At 41.2% G+C, this 17,223-nt stretch overlaps 1 protein-coding gene and 1 pseudogene across 6 annotated transcripts in view; both read right to left on the bottom strand.

Annotated features, from left to right (window-relative positions):
• NSD3 (nuclear receptor binding SET domain protein 3) overlaps positions 1 to 17,223 on the bottom strand; it is a 112,523-nt gene that overhangs the window by 6,151 nt on the left and 89,149 nt on the right. For all 6 annotated transcript variants that reach the window (XM_059685367.1, XM_059685365.1, XM_059685369.1 and 3 more), the window contains 7 exons: positions 13,110 to 13,312; positions 12,316 to 12,428; positions 11,441 to 11,710; positions 6,833 to 6,949; positions 4,812 to 4,953; positions 3,666 to 3,772; positions 602 to 806 (listed from right to left, as the gene is read on the bottom strand). In XM_059685367.1, the coding sequence (XP_059541350.1) occupies positions 602 to 806; positions 3,666 to 3,772; positions 4,812 to 4,953; positions 6,833 to 6,949; positions 11,441 to 11,710; positions 12,316 to 12,428; positions 13,110 to 13,312 (1,157 nt within the window). The remainder of the gene's footprint in view (positions 1 to 601; positions 807 to 3,665; positions 3,773 to 4,811; positions 4,954 to 6,832; positions 6,950 to 11,440; positions 11,711 to 12,315; positions 12,429 to 13,109; positions 13,313 to 17,223) is intronic.
• Positions 5,395 to 5,505, bottom strand: LOC132228843 (U4 spliceosomal RNA; annotated as a pseudogene).

Here is a 17,223-nt window from a genome sequence, read left to right as displayed (position 1 = left end):
GAAAAACCCAGGTTCCCAGTTTCTCTGGAGGCTGGTCAATTGAATACAACTCCAAATTTCAGCCAAACATTGGTCTGGCTGGATGAACCATTAGGTACAGATGTGAGAGACTGCCCACAGTATTCACCTATCTATATATATAAAAGCCTGAGCGACTGTTAGGATGGGATGACTGGCCGGTAGCTATGACATGCACTGACCACCAGGGGACAGATGCTCAATGCAGGAGCTGCCCCCTGGTGGTCAGTGCACTCCCACAGCCAACCTCCTGCTGCTGGTCAACCTCCCACGGTCCCTACCCCTGGCTGGCCAGCCCTGATCGGCCCTGATTGCCAGCCAGGCCAAGGGACCCCACCTGTGCACGAATTCACGCACCAGGTCTCTAGTGGTAATAGAAAGGAGAAACCAATCCTTGCTGGCTCACATGTATCCCAAATTTACAAACAGATTTTCACTAGCATAATTTTTGTTTGCTATGGTTGTTTGTCCTAGTCAATGATTCCTATTCCATGGCTCCACTAAGGACAGTGGAATATATTCTGAGTTATACATAGTTGGCAAAAATGCAAGTCTGAGAAAAGGTCTTAAAGATCTCGCTTACCATATGGTGGCTGAGTCAGGTTAAGGCATAGGAGGTGGTATGCTTTGGGACAGTCCTTTTTATCACACATGACCAGCTCTCCACCATCTCCACATTGAAAACAGTAATCTTCATGCATCTGCTTTGATTCTGTTTTGATTTTTCGTCTCTTCTGCTTTAACTTAGCATTTCTTGCCCTTTCTTCAGTTGTTGCCACACATGTTGACTGGCAAGAAAAAAGGATCACAGTTTTAATGATCGTAATGCATGAAGCTTTACAGAGAAGGGAAAATCCTACAACACATTCATTTAATTTAATCTGTTGTCCAATTAACTAAAAACACCAGGAGGACTCAGCCCATAAAATACTAAAATAAGCTGGTGTGGCTCAGTTGGTGGGGCTTTGTCCCATGCTCCAAAAGGTGGCCAGGTCAATTCCCGGTCAGGGCACATGCCCAGGTTATGGCTCAAACCCCAGTGGAGGGCATGTAGGAGGCAGCTGATCAATGTTTCTACCACTTTCTCCTTCTCCCTTCCTCTCTCTCTAAAATCAATAAAAAATATTTTAAAAAAATTACAAGGACACTGAGATATAATTCACATACCATTAAAGCCATCATTTTGTAAAATTAATTATTTATTATTTATTTTTTATTTATTTATTTATTTTTATTATCTTTTTAAAAAAATTTCTGAGAGAGAGAGAGAGAGAGAGAGAGAGAGAGAGAGAGAGAGAGAGGGGAAAGGAGAGAGAGAAACATAGATTTGTTGTTCCACTCATTATGTATGCATTGGTTGATTCTTGTATGTGCCCTGACTGGGGATCAAACCCACAACTTTGGCATGTTGTGACTACACTCTGAGCTACCTGGACAAAAGTCACCATTTTATAGTATACTAGAGGCCCAGTGCACAAAATACGTGCAGGGAGGCGGGGGGCAGCTCTCAGCTCAGCCTGCACCCTTTCCCAATCTGGGACCCCTTGGGGGATGTCCGACTGCTGGTTTAGGCCGATCCCTGCGGGCAATCGGACATCTCTCTTGCAATTCAGGACCGCTGGCTCCTAACTGCTCGCCTGCCTACCTGCCTGCCTGGTCACCCATAACCACTCTGCCTGCCTGCCTCATCACCCCTGACCACTTGCCTACCTGCTGACTGCCCCTAACCACTCTGCCTGCCTGCCTACCTGATTGCCCCTAACCCCTCTGCCTACCTGCCTGACCGGCCCTAACCACTTGCCTGCCTGCCTGCCTGATTGCTCCTAACCACCTCTGCCTCAGGCCCTGCCGTGGCAGCTTTGTCCGGAAGGACGTCTGGAATGATGTCTGGAAGGTCATTCAGCTGTCCGGTCTAATTAGCATATTATGTTTTTATTATTATAGACTAGAGGCCCTGTGCACAAAAATTTGTGCACTCGGGGGGGGGGGGGGGGAGGCGGGGGAGAGGGTGTCCCTCAGCCCAGCCGGTGCCCTCGAGCAGTCTGGGACCCCTCGGAAGATAACGACCTGCTGGCTTAGGCCTACTCCCGGGTGGCAGAGGGCAGGCCCAATCCCTAGGTGCAGCCCCTGGTCGTGCTCAGAGCAGGGCTGATTGGGGAGTTGGGGCGCCGCCCCTGTCATGCACAGAGCAGGGCGGATCGGGAGGTTGCAATGCCACCCTCAGTCACGCTCAGGGTAGGGCTGATTGGGGGGTTGGGGCACCGCCCCGTCACACTCAAGGCAGGGTCGATGGGCAGGTTGTGGCGCCATCCTGCCATGCACAGAGCAGGGCCAATCGGGGTTGGGGCGCTGCCCCGTCACTCACAGAGCAGGGCCCATCAGGGGGGTTGGGGCTCCGTATCCCGTCACGCACAGAGCAGGGTCAATCAGGGGGTTGGGGAACTCCCCCGTCACGCACAGAGCAGGGCCCATCAGGGGGTTGGGGAGCTCCCCCTGTCATGCACAGAGCAGGGCCGATCAGGGGGTTGGGGAGCTCCCCCCTGTCACTCACAGAGTAGGCCGATAGGGGAGTTGGGGCACCACACCCTGTCACACACAGAGCAGGGCGGATCAGAGGGTTGGGGCGCCGCAGCCTGTCACACACAGATCCGCAGGGCAATCAGGGGGTTGGGGCGCCTTCCCCTGTCACGAACAGAGCAGGGCGGATAGGGAGGTTGTGGCCCCGCCCCCCGTCACACACAGAGCTGCAGGGTGATCAGGGGGTTTGGGCGTTGCCCCCTGTCACGGTGATCCTGGTGCTGGGAGGCATATAGAGGCCTGGTGCACGGGTGGAGGCCGGCTGGTTTGCCCCGAAGGGTGTCCTGGATCAGGGTGGGGGTCCCCACTGGGGTGCCTGGCCAGCCTGGGTGATGGGCTGAGGGCTGTTTTCAGGCTGGCGGGTGACTGAAGCTACCAACCGCTCCTTTTCTTCTTTTTCTTCTTTTTTTTATTCTGGGCCAGCTTTAGCTCTGAGGCTCCAGCTCTTAGGCCTCTGCTGCTGAAAGCAGGTTTCTGGCCTTTGTTTACCTTCTGTATTTGAAACAATGTTGCGATCCTGCTGGCTGAAGCAGGTTTCTGGGGTTTTGTTTAGCTTCTATATTTGTAACATAGTTGCTTAGAGTTGCAGCTCAGAGGCCGGCAGGTGGGGAACGTTGGAGTCTTCTGTCACTGAAGCAAGCAAGCCTCATGTTAGTTTCAAGCTGCCTGGCTGCCGGCCGCCATCTTGGCTGGCAGTTGATTTGCATATCACCCTGATTAGCCAATGGGAAGGGTAGCGGTCATATGCTAATTACCATGTTTCTCTTTTATTAGATAGGATAATTAAGTGGGTTTTAGTATATTGTGAATTTAAAAAGAAGTTTTCTAAAAGGATTTTGCTAACTTCAAATTCTATCAGAAATACAAATACATTTTCAGAAACTAACAGATCTTACTAAGATATGCTTCATTGGAAAGTCAGAGTCTAAACTCTGGGTAAACACCACTGAAGATCAGTGAACGAAACCAGGTACCCATTTGCCAGTATTTTCCTGAGATGGTCATAAGCAAACTTCTGCAGTAGCCCCTCCATACTCCTCCTGGCTCAGGGCATGCCCCTGCACACTGACCTTGGGCCGCACTCCAAGAAAACCACTGCAGTTCTCTGCCCCACAGTGGCACTCCGTCCTGCCGTTGCCCAGGCAATCCAGGTTATAATTAAAAGTTAACTCCATTCCTAAAACAAAAGAGAAATAACTATTCATATTCAAGTCACGGGCAAGAAACTGCTGTCATAGACACTCTCGTAATGAAAAAAAGAGACATCAACTTTTCCCTCCCCCACATTCTACATCGAAGACAGTGATGGAAAAAAGAAAAAAGGCAAAAAAATATCTAGAGGAAAACATCCCGACCCACCCATGATTACAGCAAAAATAAATAGTCTACAAAAGTCGTCACATCCTTTTCATTGAAGTGGTCAAAAACTATGTAATAGAGACCAGGATTTGAAATCTCTGTTTAAGAAAAATGAGTTCTAGTTTAGCTCTCTTTTCTAAAGCTAATTTAAACTAGTTTCTAAATGAACAATATGTCTGTGGAATTATGACGACCACACTGTTTCCAGTAATTAATGCCTTGTATTATGATCAGAAAAGAGTTTAGGTTTACTATCTACATCAAAGATCCAGTGATTCAAATTAGGAGGCCCAGCTTTCTTTTAGCTGGGCTTGAACAATCCACCATGAGTCTAGAAATACAACTGAAAGTTGCTACAAACTTAACAAAGGAGAAACTAAGATTTGCTGTTAAGATGCTGGATGGGTAAGAAAAAATGAAAACTCTTGCTTCAGAAGTGTTTTACATCTAATTTGAAACAGAATGATCTTTCAAAATAACCGCCCCCCCCCCCGCCCCCCTCAACAAACCAAGAAACCCATTGATGTTAACACAGGCTTTTAATACTTTAAAAAAAGAAAACAAAAGCTTAACCATCTGGTTACATTATATAGACAGCAATAATGTGGAGATTTAATTCAGAAAGATTGTGGATATAGAGAATTCTGTAATATCCTCTCTTACAGAAAAGCTCTTACTAAGCTCCCCTTTGCAGAATACCGATTTTTACTTCTTACTGGCAGATAACAATTCTAAATATAACACTTTATCTTATTTGAATAAATATTTGAGGACCAAACCTTGAAGAATGTCCTGCTTTCAAAGGATATACTTGCTTCCTAGGGAGGGGGGCATGGGGAGCAAGTTACTTTTTTTACCTGCAGGAATATCACAAAGAGCAAAAAGTCCCACTCGAACGTCTCCATTCACTGTCCACTTTTGTGTTTCACAGTTTGGATTACAACTGTGGTTCATAAAGCGAGAGTAATTTCCTTTTGGGCCGGCATCAATTATACGGTCCTTCAGAAAGAAAAGAAAGGAAAGGTACCTTTGACATAAAACTAAATATAAACATCTTAGAAACATCCAATGCAGTCAAGAGCCACCAGGCAGCAGCATTTTGCTACCAGCTGATGCCTGACAACTGCAAATCTGAAAATGTGGTGCTCTCTGTACATTTAGTAAGTTATCTACTTTCTCTCATGACTTTCAAATCAAAACAATCAAGATGAAGTGGAAACAAACAGACCGTGGAATAATGCTTAGAAGATTATCTGGTGTTTGGTTTAGGAAAAGTATTTCTGAGACAGCTCTGAGTGCAGACAGCTCCTTGTGATGGGAACAAGGGTGCTGAGCTGTCGGCCCTCCTTTCCTGCTCTGAGCAGAAGCACAACTAGAACACGGCTAGAGGCTCAGGGCTCAGGCCATGAAGAGCAAGTAGGAAAAATGAGAAATTTCTCTTCTGAAAAAAGACTTGCAGACATGCTTGAGTGATTTTCTTTCTTTTTTGATTAGTAATAATCACGCCTTGGATAAGCCTCACTGGCTATGATACTGCCAGTATGCAAAGCAAATAATTTTTTATTTGTTCTAATTTTACTTGTAGTAAAGTCTAAAATACAATACAAACCTCCCCATTGGGCCCTTAAATTTAAATTCTGATAATCTGGATAAGCCCTATAAGATGGATCCTCTGAGTGTTGTAAAGATGCCTGGAGGGGTCACTGTCAGTGAAGATAGGATTTAGGAGCCAATCGACAATCTATATACATAAAAGCCCAGCAACTGCTATGGCGAAACGACCAGAATGACCGTTCGCTATGACGTGCATTGACCACCAGGGAGCAGATGCTCAACACAGGAGCTGCCCCCTGGTTATCAGTGCACTCCCACAGCAGGAGCACTGCTCAGCCAGAAGCCGGGCTCACGGCTGGCGAGTGCAGCGGCGGTGGCGGGAGCTTTGCCTGCCTCCATGGCAGCGTTAAGGAGCGAGCAGGTGGGCGGTAAGGAGCAAGCAGGTGGGCAGTAAGGAGCGAGCAGGCGGGCGGGCAGTTAGGAGCGAGGGGTCCTGGATTGCGAGAGGGCACAGGCCGGGCTGAGGGGCACCGCCCCCCCCCCCCCCGCACGAATTTTGTGCATTGGGCCTCTAGTCATAAATAAATGGCATTGTATGTTTATGGAATATATATTCATGAAAGCTGTAAAAAGTTTCAAACAATACCATATGAGTTAAAATAATATTTCTTTTACATGATCTCCAGTTCTTAACTTTAATGACATTCTGACTCGATTTTAGGAATGGCCTGGAACACAGGAAACATGGGTACTAATCTTAGCTCTTCATTAAACTGTAACAAGGTATTCAACCATTTACCATGGCTAAACCTCAGTTTCTTGTTCTCTGTAAATCAGAAGACCAGTGAAGAAACTGAATGAGATAATGGACACAGGGTGCATAAATAGGACTTACAACTGCATGTATTAAACCAGCAGTTCTGTCATTTCTCTTATGACAGCATCCATTTCTCCTAACTCATTAAAAAAGTTTAAATGTGCAGAACAATTTTCAGAGTTAGAATTTGGCTAAATCTGAATTTTAATGGTGGCTTATAACTTAGAATTAGAGCTCCTTCCCTCCTTCAGTGATAAAGCAACTGAGGGCAAGTCTTTCAGTGCCTAAGAGGAGCTGGGACCAGAATCCAGGTGTGTCAACCTTTCCTGCTTCACTCTCACATGACCTGTGCAAGGCTGCAGCATTTTGTGCTCTGGTATAATTAGCACATTATAGTGGGAAGCACTCTGGCTACTGCTAATCATTATACTTTGCCTGAAAAAATCAAATTAGAGGAAACAGTTCAACCTAAGATCATGAAAACAAAAACAAACAAACAAGTTTTACCTTGGTGACAGTTAACATATAAAAATTGGTTACGCTGTTCTCGTGGGCTCGCTTGATTCGCAATCTGCATTCTTCTTCGTCAATTAATTCGCCAACATATTCATTTACAAATTCACCCTACAGAGAAGCATGCAATATGTAAATATGAAACCAATGTATTATATTAGAAAGCATTCCTTAACACAGCATGTATGATCCAAGAGAATTAACCAAAAAGAACCACAGAAATATAACTTCAACCATCAAAACAAATACTTGCTATTATCCATGAGCATTCAGGCGGCACTATTTTTCTTGTACCAGTGCTGCAAAATATAATGATCTGCTTGTCTCTTTTTGCTGACAATATTATTTCAATAGTCCAAGTGACACAGTTATGGTCTATCACTGGGATCTGGGATAAGGCAACCTCGAGCCTTGAAACTGTACTATAACATTATAAACCATTTATTATGGTTTATATTTGTTATTCTATGAAAATGAATGAATATAGAAAAATTAAAGTGCTGATATCAAATATGAGTGCATGTGCCAAAACTTGATATACCACTGTGAATAAATATCTCTAGCTATTTTGTAAAATAAATACTTTTGATGTCCAAAGTGACAAACCGTTAACCTCAAAGAGTTGTTTACTGAACCACGAGCTGTAAATTAAACTGTGAACTAAAAGAAAATACAGACCTTAGAAAGTGCTAGAAATCTGTTCTTAAAGACGATAAAGAGAGGGTGTAATTCAGTGTTTATACATGTTTTCCAGTTTCTAAGAAGCCACCTCACAGCAGGAAGGGCATGCTTGACGCTGGCACACGGTCAGGATTTAGGTGTGAAGGGGGGACTCAGTGTGTTTTCAGTTTCATATTTGGCATCTGTCCCCTAAATGTACCAAAAATCTTTCCCATGTTGCTACAAAGTCTTGATGATTCTGCTTTTCAGAGACCATATATTTCTAGCTGTTTTGTAAAAGATCAATTATCTTACACTAGCAATTCCTCAAGTGCTAAAAGGGCAGAACAATCCTGATTATATTTTCTTTTCTCTTGATTACAGTTGACCCTTGAACAAGATAGTTTTGAACTGTGCAGGTCTATTCACACATGGATTTTTTTCAATAAATACCTGTACTATTTTCCATCTGTGGCTGGGAGCCCACAGACAGAGGCTGACTGTATGCACTGATGTATACCTTTTACATAGGGGACTTGAATATCCTCAGATTCCGGTGTCTGGAGGGGGCCTGGAACCAATCCCTTGTGCCACAACTCGTTTGGGGAAGTCAAAAAAGTTCAACTATGTGTGTGGTCAGTGTCCCTAACCTGTGTGTATTCAAGGGTCAACTGTATATCATGAATTAAGTAAATTAAAACACATTTTAGAATAAATACAACTACTATTAAAAGGTGTTAAAAAGACATTAAGCTGTAGTTTTCAGGATGACTCCAAACATTCCCCTGAAATCATAGGCAAAAAAATTTGTATGTGTGATATGCATGGCATTAAAATAATATTAAAAAATTTGAATCACATAACATTTTACATGCTGATGGCCTTTGAGCAGCCCAATACACATATCCAATGCACTAGCAAGTCCTATTGGCTCTAACTTCAAAATGTCAGAAATCCACCCTCTTCTCTCCTGCACAGCTACAACCCTAGTAGTCTATGCCACCATCATCTCTCTCCTGGATTATAATGGTCTCCTTTTTATCACTTTCCCCATTGCCATAAATTCTCCATACTACAGCCAAATTATTCTTTTGAAACTCAAATGTGGCAGACAGACTCTGAAGGTGGGCCCCATGACCTCTGCTTCCTGGTGTTCACATGGCTCTGTGATCCTCTCCCCTCAAGTGAGCAGGACCTGTGACTTGCAATAGAGCATGACAAAGGTGATGGATATATGTGATTACATGAATCTGTTACATTATGACTTTAGCATACATCTTGCTGGCTGTAAGGAAGCAAAGAGCCATGTTGGGGAACCTCATTTGGCAAGGAATTGCAGGCAGCCTCCAGAGGACAACAAAACAGTAACAACAAATGAAACAAACAAACAAAAACACCTGAAGCTCTCAGGCTTACAGCTGGCAAGGAACATAATTCTGCCAACAGCCATACAGGCAGGGAAGTGGATCCTTCCTTAGCCAAGGCACATGAGTGAGAATCCAGCCCTGGGGAGCACCCTGACTGCACCGAGAGGACCCAGCTAAGCATTACCCGGACCCCTCACCCACAGGAACTCAGATAACCAAATGTGTGTTATATTTTAAGTTGCCAAGTTTGTGGTAACATTGTTATGCAGCAATAGAAAACGAGTACATCAAGTCTCAGATCAAATCAGTCCCTACTAAAATGCTCCAGAAATTTCCCATCCTGTGGCCTGTAACGCCCATATTATCTATTGATCCTAGCCTCTTTCCTATCCCCTACCTGCCACTCTTCTCCTTGCCATTCTTCTCCTGGTGCCTTCTTGTTGTTGCTGGAATATACTAAGGTATTTGTACTTGGTTTACTTTAGTCTGAAATACTCTTCTCGATATGTATCTCCATGACTTTCTCCCTCACATATTCAGGTGAAATGTCCCCTCCAGGCCTTCCTTAGCCAATCAATTTAAAGTAGCAATCCCAGTCACTAGCTATCCCCTCTGACAGCTTAGTTTTCTTTGCAGCATTTAGTGGTACTCAGCATTAGATATCTGTTCATCATTTGTCTTGTTCACTACTGTTTTTCCAGGTACTGCTGGAACAGTACCTGGCACACAGAAGCTTCACAAATATGTACCAAATGAATGAGTCTCATCACAAGCAATCTAACCTATAGAAACAGGTGCATAAAGAGAGATGACCAAGAATGTTCACTACCGAATTTTAAAAAATCTGTAAGAGTGTGTGTGTGTGTGTGTGTGTGTATTTATTGGAAAATAGGTTATATATATTATGGTACATAATTTGATACATTTTACTATGGAATACAGTGGGATTGTTTAAAAAAATGAGTTGAAAAAACAAAAAAACAGTAAGTTGAAATCTCTATGTACTGATATAAAAATATATGTATGATATATTAAGTGGGAAATATGTATGATCATATTTGTTTTAAAAACCCTACAAATACAGAATATATGAATATATATTTGCATATGTGTTAATACTTACAACTGCACAGAAAAAGTTCTAAAAGGCTACATACCAACCTATTAACAATGGTCATCTTTTGTGAGACCAAGAATTGAAGGATGAAGGAGGAATAGCTTTCTTGTACTGATTTACTTTACTACATTATGTGGTATTTTTTAATCACAAAGGTGATTTTTTAAAAAGGTAGAAATATGACTCAGTGGTTGAGTGCCAACCTATAAACCAGGAGGTCACAGTTCGATTTCCGGTCAGGGCACATGCCTGGGTTTCAGCTTTGATCCCCAGTAGGGGGCATGCAAGAAGAAGCTGATCAATATTTATCTCTCATCATTTTTGTTTCTATCTCTCCCCCTCTCTCTTCCTCTCTGAAATAAATAAAAATATATATTAAAAAAAAAGTAATTACAAATTCTCACTAGGTCCACCTCTCTCAATGACTATATCTCCAAGTTCTATATATTGGCATTTGGCAAGCAGGGGTAGGGGGCAAAGGGGGGCAGGGCAGGAACTTGTTATAAAATGCAGACGATACTGTCCCAGATATTTCTGTGTGATACTGTTTTTAAGGACACCAGGCCCTAGCTGGTTTGGTTCAGTGGATAGAGCATCAGCCTGCAGACCAAAGTCCCGGGTACAATCAAGGGCATGTACCTTGGTTGCAGGGTCCTGTACAAGGCTCGTGCAGGAGGCAACCAATCGATGTGTTTCTCTCACATCTATGTTTCTCTCTGTCTTTCCCTCTCCCTTTCACTCTCCTTAAAAATGAATGGAAAACTATCCTCAGGTGAGGATAAACAATAATAATAATAATAACCTCAGGAGATTCTCAGAATCTCTAAAGTTTGAGAGCCTTTGAGCAGTAGGATATACTGGTGATTTTCATTTTTTTCCTTTGAGTTATTTGTATGTAGAAAATGTTCTGCAATAGACAGTGCATTTCTGTGTTAATCAAAGGGACTGTTTTGAAAAATTGCCTCAAAGTACTAAACTTGTTCCGGTTGCTTTTGCGTATATAATCTAATTTGAGACTAGCAGCTACGCTGACATGTGTAGGGCAGGGATTACTATGTCTATTTTAGAGATGAGGAAACGGAGGCTCAGGGAGGTTGACTGACGTGGCCACGGTTTCACAGCTAATGCGTTATGACACTGGAGCAAAGTCCTGGGTTTTGCCTTTACTAGGTCTTTTACATCCAGGTCTATTTCGCTTAACAAGTTAAAAATTACTTTAAACAGAAAATGACCCATGTCCTTCTGCTTTTTATGACTGATCATTAGACAACCAAAGTTTTGTATGTTTTATCACTACCACTTCCTATAGCTTCTTTGCCTAAGAAGTGCCAAACTCTCAACTTGGGAAATTTCAAGATTCTACCAGGAACCACCATACATTTCATCCCCATTGAAGCTTCTTTGAGAGGCACAGGCCCTGATCTGGCTCTGACCACCAGTGCCCCTGCCCCAAGTTACCTTCTTAATGCTCCTTTTGGTCCTGAGGCCCCAGCCTCTTCGCTCCGTTTTGATGATTTCTGCATCAGGGTAGAGCCTCTTTGTGAAGCACTGGTTCTGGCAACGATCTCCGGCTGGGCACACCTGCGGGTGACACTCATACTGCAGCATTCTGTTCAGGCACTCGGATTCTAAGCCGCAAGGGTTCTCATCGGCTGGCTTGCAGTTACAGCGGGGAATCTCTGACAGGTCTGCAACCTGGATCTGTACCTTTCCTATGACTTTGTTAGCCTAGAAAACAAAATCACAGATGAGGGGGAGGAATTTAAACAGAACACCTGAAACTTCCATGCTGTTCTTGGCTCTGCTACTGCCTTGCAGCATGACTATGAAAGGCTCGTTATTGTAATAGCAATTTCCCCACAAATAAACTAAGAATAAAAACTGCCTCTTCTTAGTTGGCAAAAATACCAAAAACTTGATGTGAATTCTCATTTATCTGTTCTGTGTATTTCTCCTTCTACTAGTTGATGGAAATTTCATAACTGGAAACAACTCTGGACTGTCTGGACAAACGGGGCAAATCTCTCTATTCTCATTTGGTGGCAGGATAACCTGGTAGAGCAAGTAGGAACAGGATTTCCCATCAAACATGTCGCTCCCAGGTGCCAGAGCACTTATCTGAGACCTCATCCCCACAGCACACAGCTCCCGCTCCCAGCTCCCTCGCTCCCATCTGACTATGACACTGCCAACAAAAGCTCTGTTTGTTTTACAGAAGACTGGGTGAAAATTAGCAAACGTTTTCATAAGTCAAAAGGGGCTTTCTCACTACTAAGAGAATATTGCACTTCATCTTGCCCGTCAAATACCAATCTCTCAGGGTAGAGACTCACTTTGATGTGTTTGTAAGGAGGAGGTTTTCTTGAGTTTTTTTCAATCTCTAGTGCTTCTTTACTTTCTCTTTGTGCTTTCAACTCCTGGAAACGTTTTGCAGCTTCTTCCAGAGCTGCCAATAAGACCAAACAAAGTATATAAATGCCAACAAACAAACAAACAAACAAACAAACAATACCTGTTAGGAGAGCAGTTTTACTCTGCCTTCACAATGCACTTAATAGGGCTGCTTTTTTCTTTTTAAAATTGTTTCTGGAAATAACCACTTACCAGCAGGATAGGGTAGCACTGAAATAGGATATGACTCACTGTTGGCTGAACACTGCTCTGTGCAAGCTGCAGCCTCAGAGATGAGGTTCTGCTTCCGTGATCAGAGGCTTCCACGTGAACCCAAGGGGAGCCTTTCACCTGGAACTAGCTTTAAATTCACTTTGCTCTCGCCCAGAAAGCCAAACTTTCGGGTACCTTGTTGCAAAACCAGTTGTAAGGCTCTCCATGAGAAGCTCTGCTACTCTTCTGTGGTAAAGGAGCTTCATGTGATTAAGAAAACTATTCCCAGAAAAATCTATGTCTAGAAAGATCACTGAAGAAACTCTGTTCACTTACTCAGCAGAGCCTACCAAACTGAAAATGTTATTTTCCTAATTGATTAGATTCTGACATGGTTCTAATGGGGTTAACCTGGTGAAAATTCTCTACTACCAGAAATATGTCATTATGCGAGGTGGAAGATGTTGAGAAATCAACAGTGAATTCTTAGTTTTGAGCCATTGTAAACATCATTCCAACTTACCTTTTTTGAAGGTCTTGTTAATACTAGTCTGTCCCTCAGCAAAGCTTTTGTCTCCTTCAACATAAGGGAACACTCTGCCCTGGTGCACCCAATAGTAGTCATGAGAACCAAAGAAGAACACAGGGAAGTCCCCCAAGTTATGCTTAAGGCCCTGGATGTTCAGTGGCACAGACCTGGGGTTGCAGATCTCTGCTGGCCACCATCTGAAAACAAAAACAATTTTAGGCCAAGGGTATGAAAAACAGACTATTCTTTACAGGGCTGGCAGGAGGGAATAAGAGGTTTTTTACCGTGACATTTTCATTCAGACTCTAAGGACACAAAATACCTTGATCATCTTTAATCTTGCTCAAACCACACAGCATTTAAAATCATATTAGTTAATGAATTTATTAATGAAATAGTGAACATAGACTAAACAAACTAGGCCCTAAACACCCAATCCAGCTACTTTCTTTAAAAAATTAATATCTCATATTTATAAAAGAATATATATCATGGAAATATAAGCTATAAAGCATAATAAAATAATACTTAACCCACTACCCACCTTAAGAATTAGAAATTACCAATATTATTCCGAACCAAATTCTATCCTAGAAAAGTTGTTTTTCTCCAAACTTGGCATTCTTAAACCAACATCATCCTCCAAGGTGTAAAAGTTTATTTCTAGTAGTCAAGGGGCTCATTTGAGAATAAACTGATGCTATAGCAAAGAATGACCATTCCCATTCAAATGAGCATTTTCTGACTAATCACTCAGGGTAAATACTTTTTGGTCAAATGTACTAGGCTTATGTCAGTGTGTATTTCAGAATCTAATTCATCTTGGATCACAATAAACGTGGACTTGGGGACAGAATGAAACAGAACTGTTTCATGCCATGATGACTGAAACCACAGCAATCCCTAAATGAAACCATCTGTGAGGCGCATGTGACAATTTCCAGCAACTGGGAGAGTCAGCAATTGAAAGGTGGAGCTTTTATAGTATGTAAAACCATCAATATGAATAGTAAACATACACAAACTTAAAATTTGTCAGCCACTTATTTTATAGATGCCTAATAGAACCATTCATCTAATACTTGTATTATTTAGAAGCTAAATGACAGCATCGCCACACTCTCAGGGTCATAGTGCAGAACTTGAATATGCTTCATCTAAAAGGTACCTGTCCATCTAAGAATTAATGAAAAACATGGGCAAGAGCCTGTGCTCAAATTGTTCAAACAAAACAAACCACTGTTTTGTGTAATCAGTGTTTGGTTTCCCTCAAAGTGGACTAGGAAATGGCTATTTCTAAACCATTTAAAGGCAGTTAAGTATGCACATGCGGACTGCACTCATGGGGTCAGGAAGAGGCACTCTGTGCCAGGGGTTGTTCCAGGTCCTTATATTTCCCCCAGGAAGCTGCACACTGGAGCAACTAGTTACTGAAAAGAAACAGCTTCATGTGGCCCAGCTGGGCCTGACTGGAAAAAATACATTAAGACTTAGTCATGGATGGAAGTCTTTGCAGAACATACAAGAAGAATCTGATCTGCATATAAATCTCACTGGGCTGTGAACTGGAGACTGCTTTGGGGTTCTTTAAATGCAATGTAATTAAAGCTTAAGTATTTAAGTTAAGGCAAAGATCTTTTTACACTCATAACTTCTTAATAAAGAAAATATATAATGTACAACATGGTGACTATAGTTAATAATACTGTATTATATATTTGAAAGTTGCTGAGAGTAGATTTAAAAATTCTCATCAGGAGAACAGAAAATTGTAACTATGTATGGAGAAGAATGTCAACTAGACTTATTGTGGTGATCATTTCACAATACTATATACCAGTGATGGCGAACCTATGACACGGGTGTCAGAGGTGACACATGAACTCATTTTTTTGGTTGATTTTTCTTTGTTAAATGGCATTTAAATATATAAAATAAATATCAAAAATATAAGTCTTTGTTTTACTATGGTTGCAAATATCAAAAAATTTCTATATGTGACACGGCACCAGAGTTAAGTGAGGGTTTTTCAAAATGCTAACACGCCGAGCTCAAAAGGTTCGCCATTGCTGCTATATACAAATACTGAAACAATATGTTGTACAACTGAAACTACTGTGTCAACAATATCTCAAAAAAAGCCCCCCCAAATTAAATATAAAGAAAATATTCTGAAATTTACTTGAAGAGCTAAAGGTTTCTTATATTGGTTTAGGTATTTGTTATCCAGGAATGTCTTATCTAGTAATTGTCAAGCCCATGCCCTCCCACCCCCAAATATATATATATATATATATTAATTATAAAAGCAGAGTTTCTTTTAAAAATAAAACAATGCACAAATGTATAACAGAAAAACTGAAAATGCCTCTCCTTGTAGTCTCATGCCTAACACTATTAACATTACATGTGTTTCTTTCCATATTATATCTAGAGCTACAATTTTTAAAAATTGTATAAATACATGGAAAGATAATGTACATACTGTTTAACATGTTTTCTAAATTCAACTATATAGCGGATATCTTCCTATGTTACTATACAGACCTGCATTACTCTTTTATTGGCTTCAAGATACTCTACAATATGGATACAGTATAATTTATTTGACAAATCCCTTATGGACTGAGCATTTGGGTTATTTCAAATAATACCACAATGAGTACCCCAACAAATACATTTTTGCCTGTTTGTCCAATATGTTTTCCTTAGATAAATTTCTTGAAAGGGAAGCGCTGGGTCAAGAAGTATACAGAGTTACAATTTTAATACTCATTTCCCTATGCCCTCCCTGACCGCAAAATTATTACTCTTTTATATCTCTGCCAATCTGTTAAGGGGAGGGGGCTCTTTGTTTTTAGTGAACATTTATTTTTTAGTGAGGCTGGGCATTTTTCACGTTTATTTTCCATTTGCTATTCTTTTGCAAACTGGCTCTTTCTCTTCTTTGTCCTTTTTTTTTCTAGATAAGGTATTTGTCTTTTCTCATTGAAAGTAGAATAGCAAACACTTTATCCTGGTTTGAGATTTGCTTTTTAAAACTTTATAATATCATTTGCCATACAGTATAAAATTGTTTATGTATTCAAATTGTCCATCTTTTTAGGACTTGGAGATTTCTTATCATATGTTAAAAAAATAGTTGGGAGAGCTTCTCAATGCCACTTATCTCAGCTAAATAACAAAGATTTTAAAGTTAAACAGGTAAGCAAGCAGCATATTTAAAACAGAAAACAACATAGCCCTTGCTAAAAGGAATTACAGTATGTCTGAGATTCTATAGAAATATATCTTACTTAGGATTCTAATTGAAAAGTAGAATTCTCTTGAACAGAATCTATTTTCATTGCAGAGTTTTAAAAAACATGTCACTATTCTTGTAAAGGCTTGTAAAAAAACAGGCTTCTTAAAAGGAGAGAGTTTTATTAAAATAATAGTAACCACACATACTTCTTACTCATTCTCTTAAGAGCTAAAGGCTCTTAATGAAACTATCTCTTTCTTTAAATCCTAAAATGCTCTCTTTTGCACACAGGTTAAAGTATGGACCAGATTAAGGGGCAAAGAGGGCTATTTTGGCCAGGGAAAAACTTGATTTTATTAGAAATCACAGATCAATATAAAGTTAATTAGGGCACAAAGAAAACATTTTCTCCATTAATCACATAAGACTTTTTATTCCAAAATCTAGTAGTACATAGTTCATTAATATAAAACAACTTCTGGAACTTAAAAACAAAAGCCAACCAACCAATTAAAAAAAATTCCACAACTAACCTTCTCAATCTTGTAAAAACCCAGACTCAAAATATGTTTCTTGCCCAGCTGGTGTGACTCAGTGGATAATCGTTAACCTATGAACCAGAAGGTCCCAGTTTGATTCCCGGTCAGGGCACATGCCCGGCTTGTGGGCTCCAATCCCCTGTAGGGAGCGTGCAGGAGGCAGCTAATCAATGATTCTCTCTCATCATTGATGTTTCTTTCTATCTCTCTCTCTCCCTCTCCCTTCCTCTCTGAAATCAATAAACATATTTTAAAAATAAAATAAATATATGTTTCTTCTCTCTCTCTCTTTTTTAAGGAAGTAGCTTTGCTATTCTACCTGTCT

Source organism: Myotis daubentonii, chromosome 2 (assembly GCF_963259705.1).
Source record: "Myotis daubentonii chromosome 2, mMyoDau2.1, whole genome shotgun sequence".
NCBI lineage: Eukaryota > Metazoa > Chordata > Mammalia > Chiroptera > Vespertilionidae > Myotis > Myotis daubentonii.
This window is presented reverse-complemented; position numbering and strand designations above follow the sequence as displayed.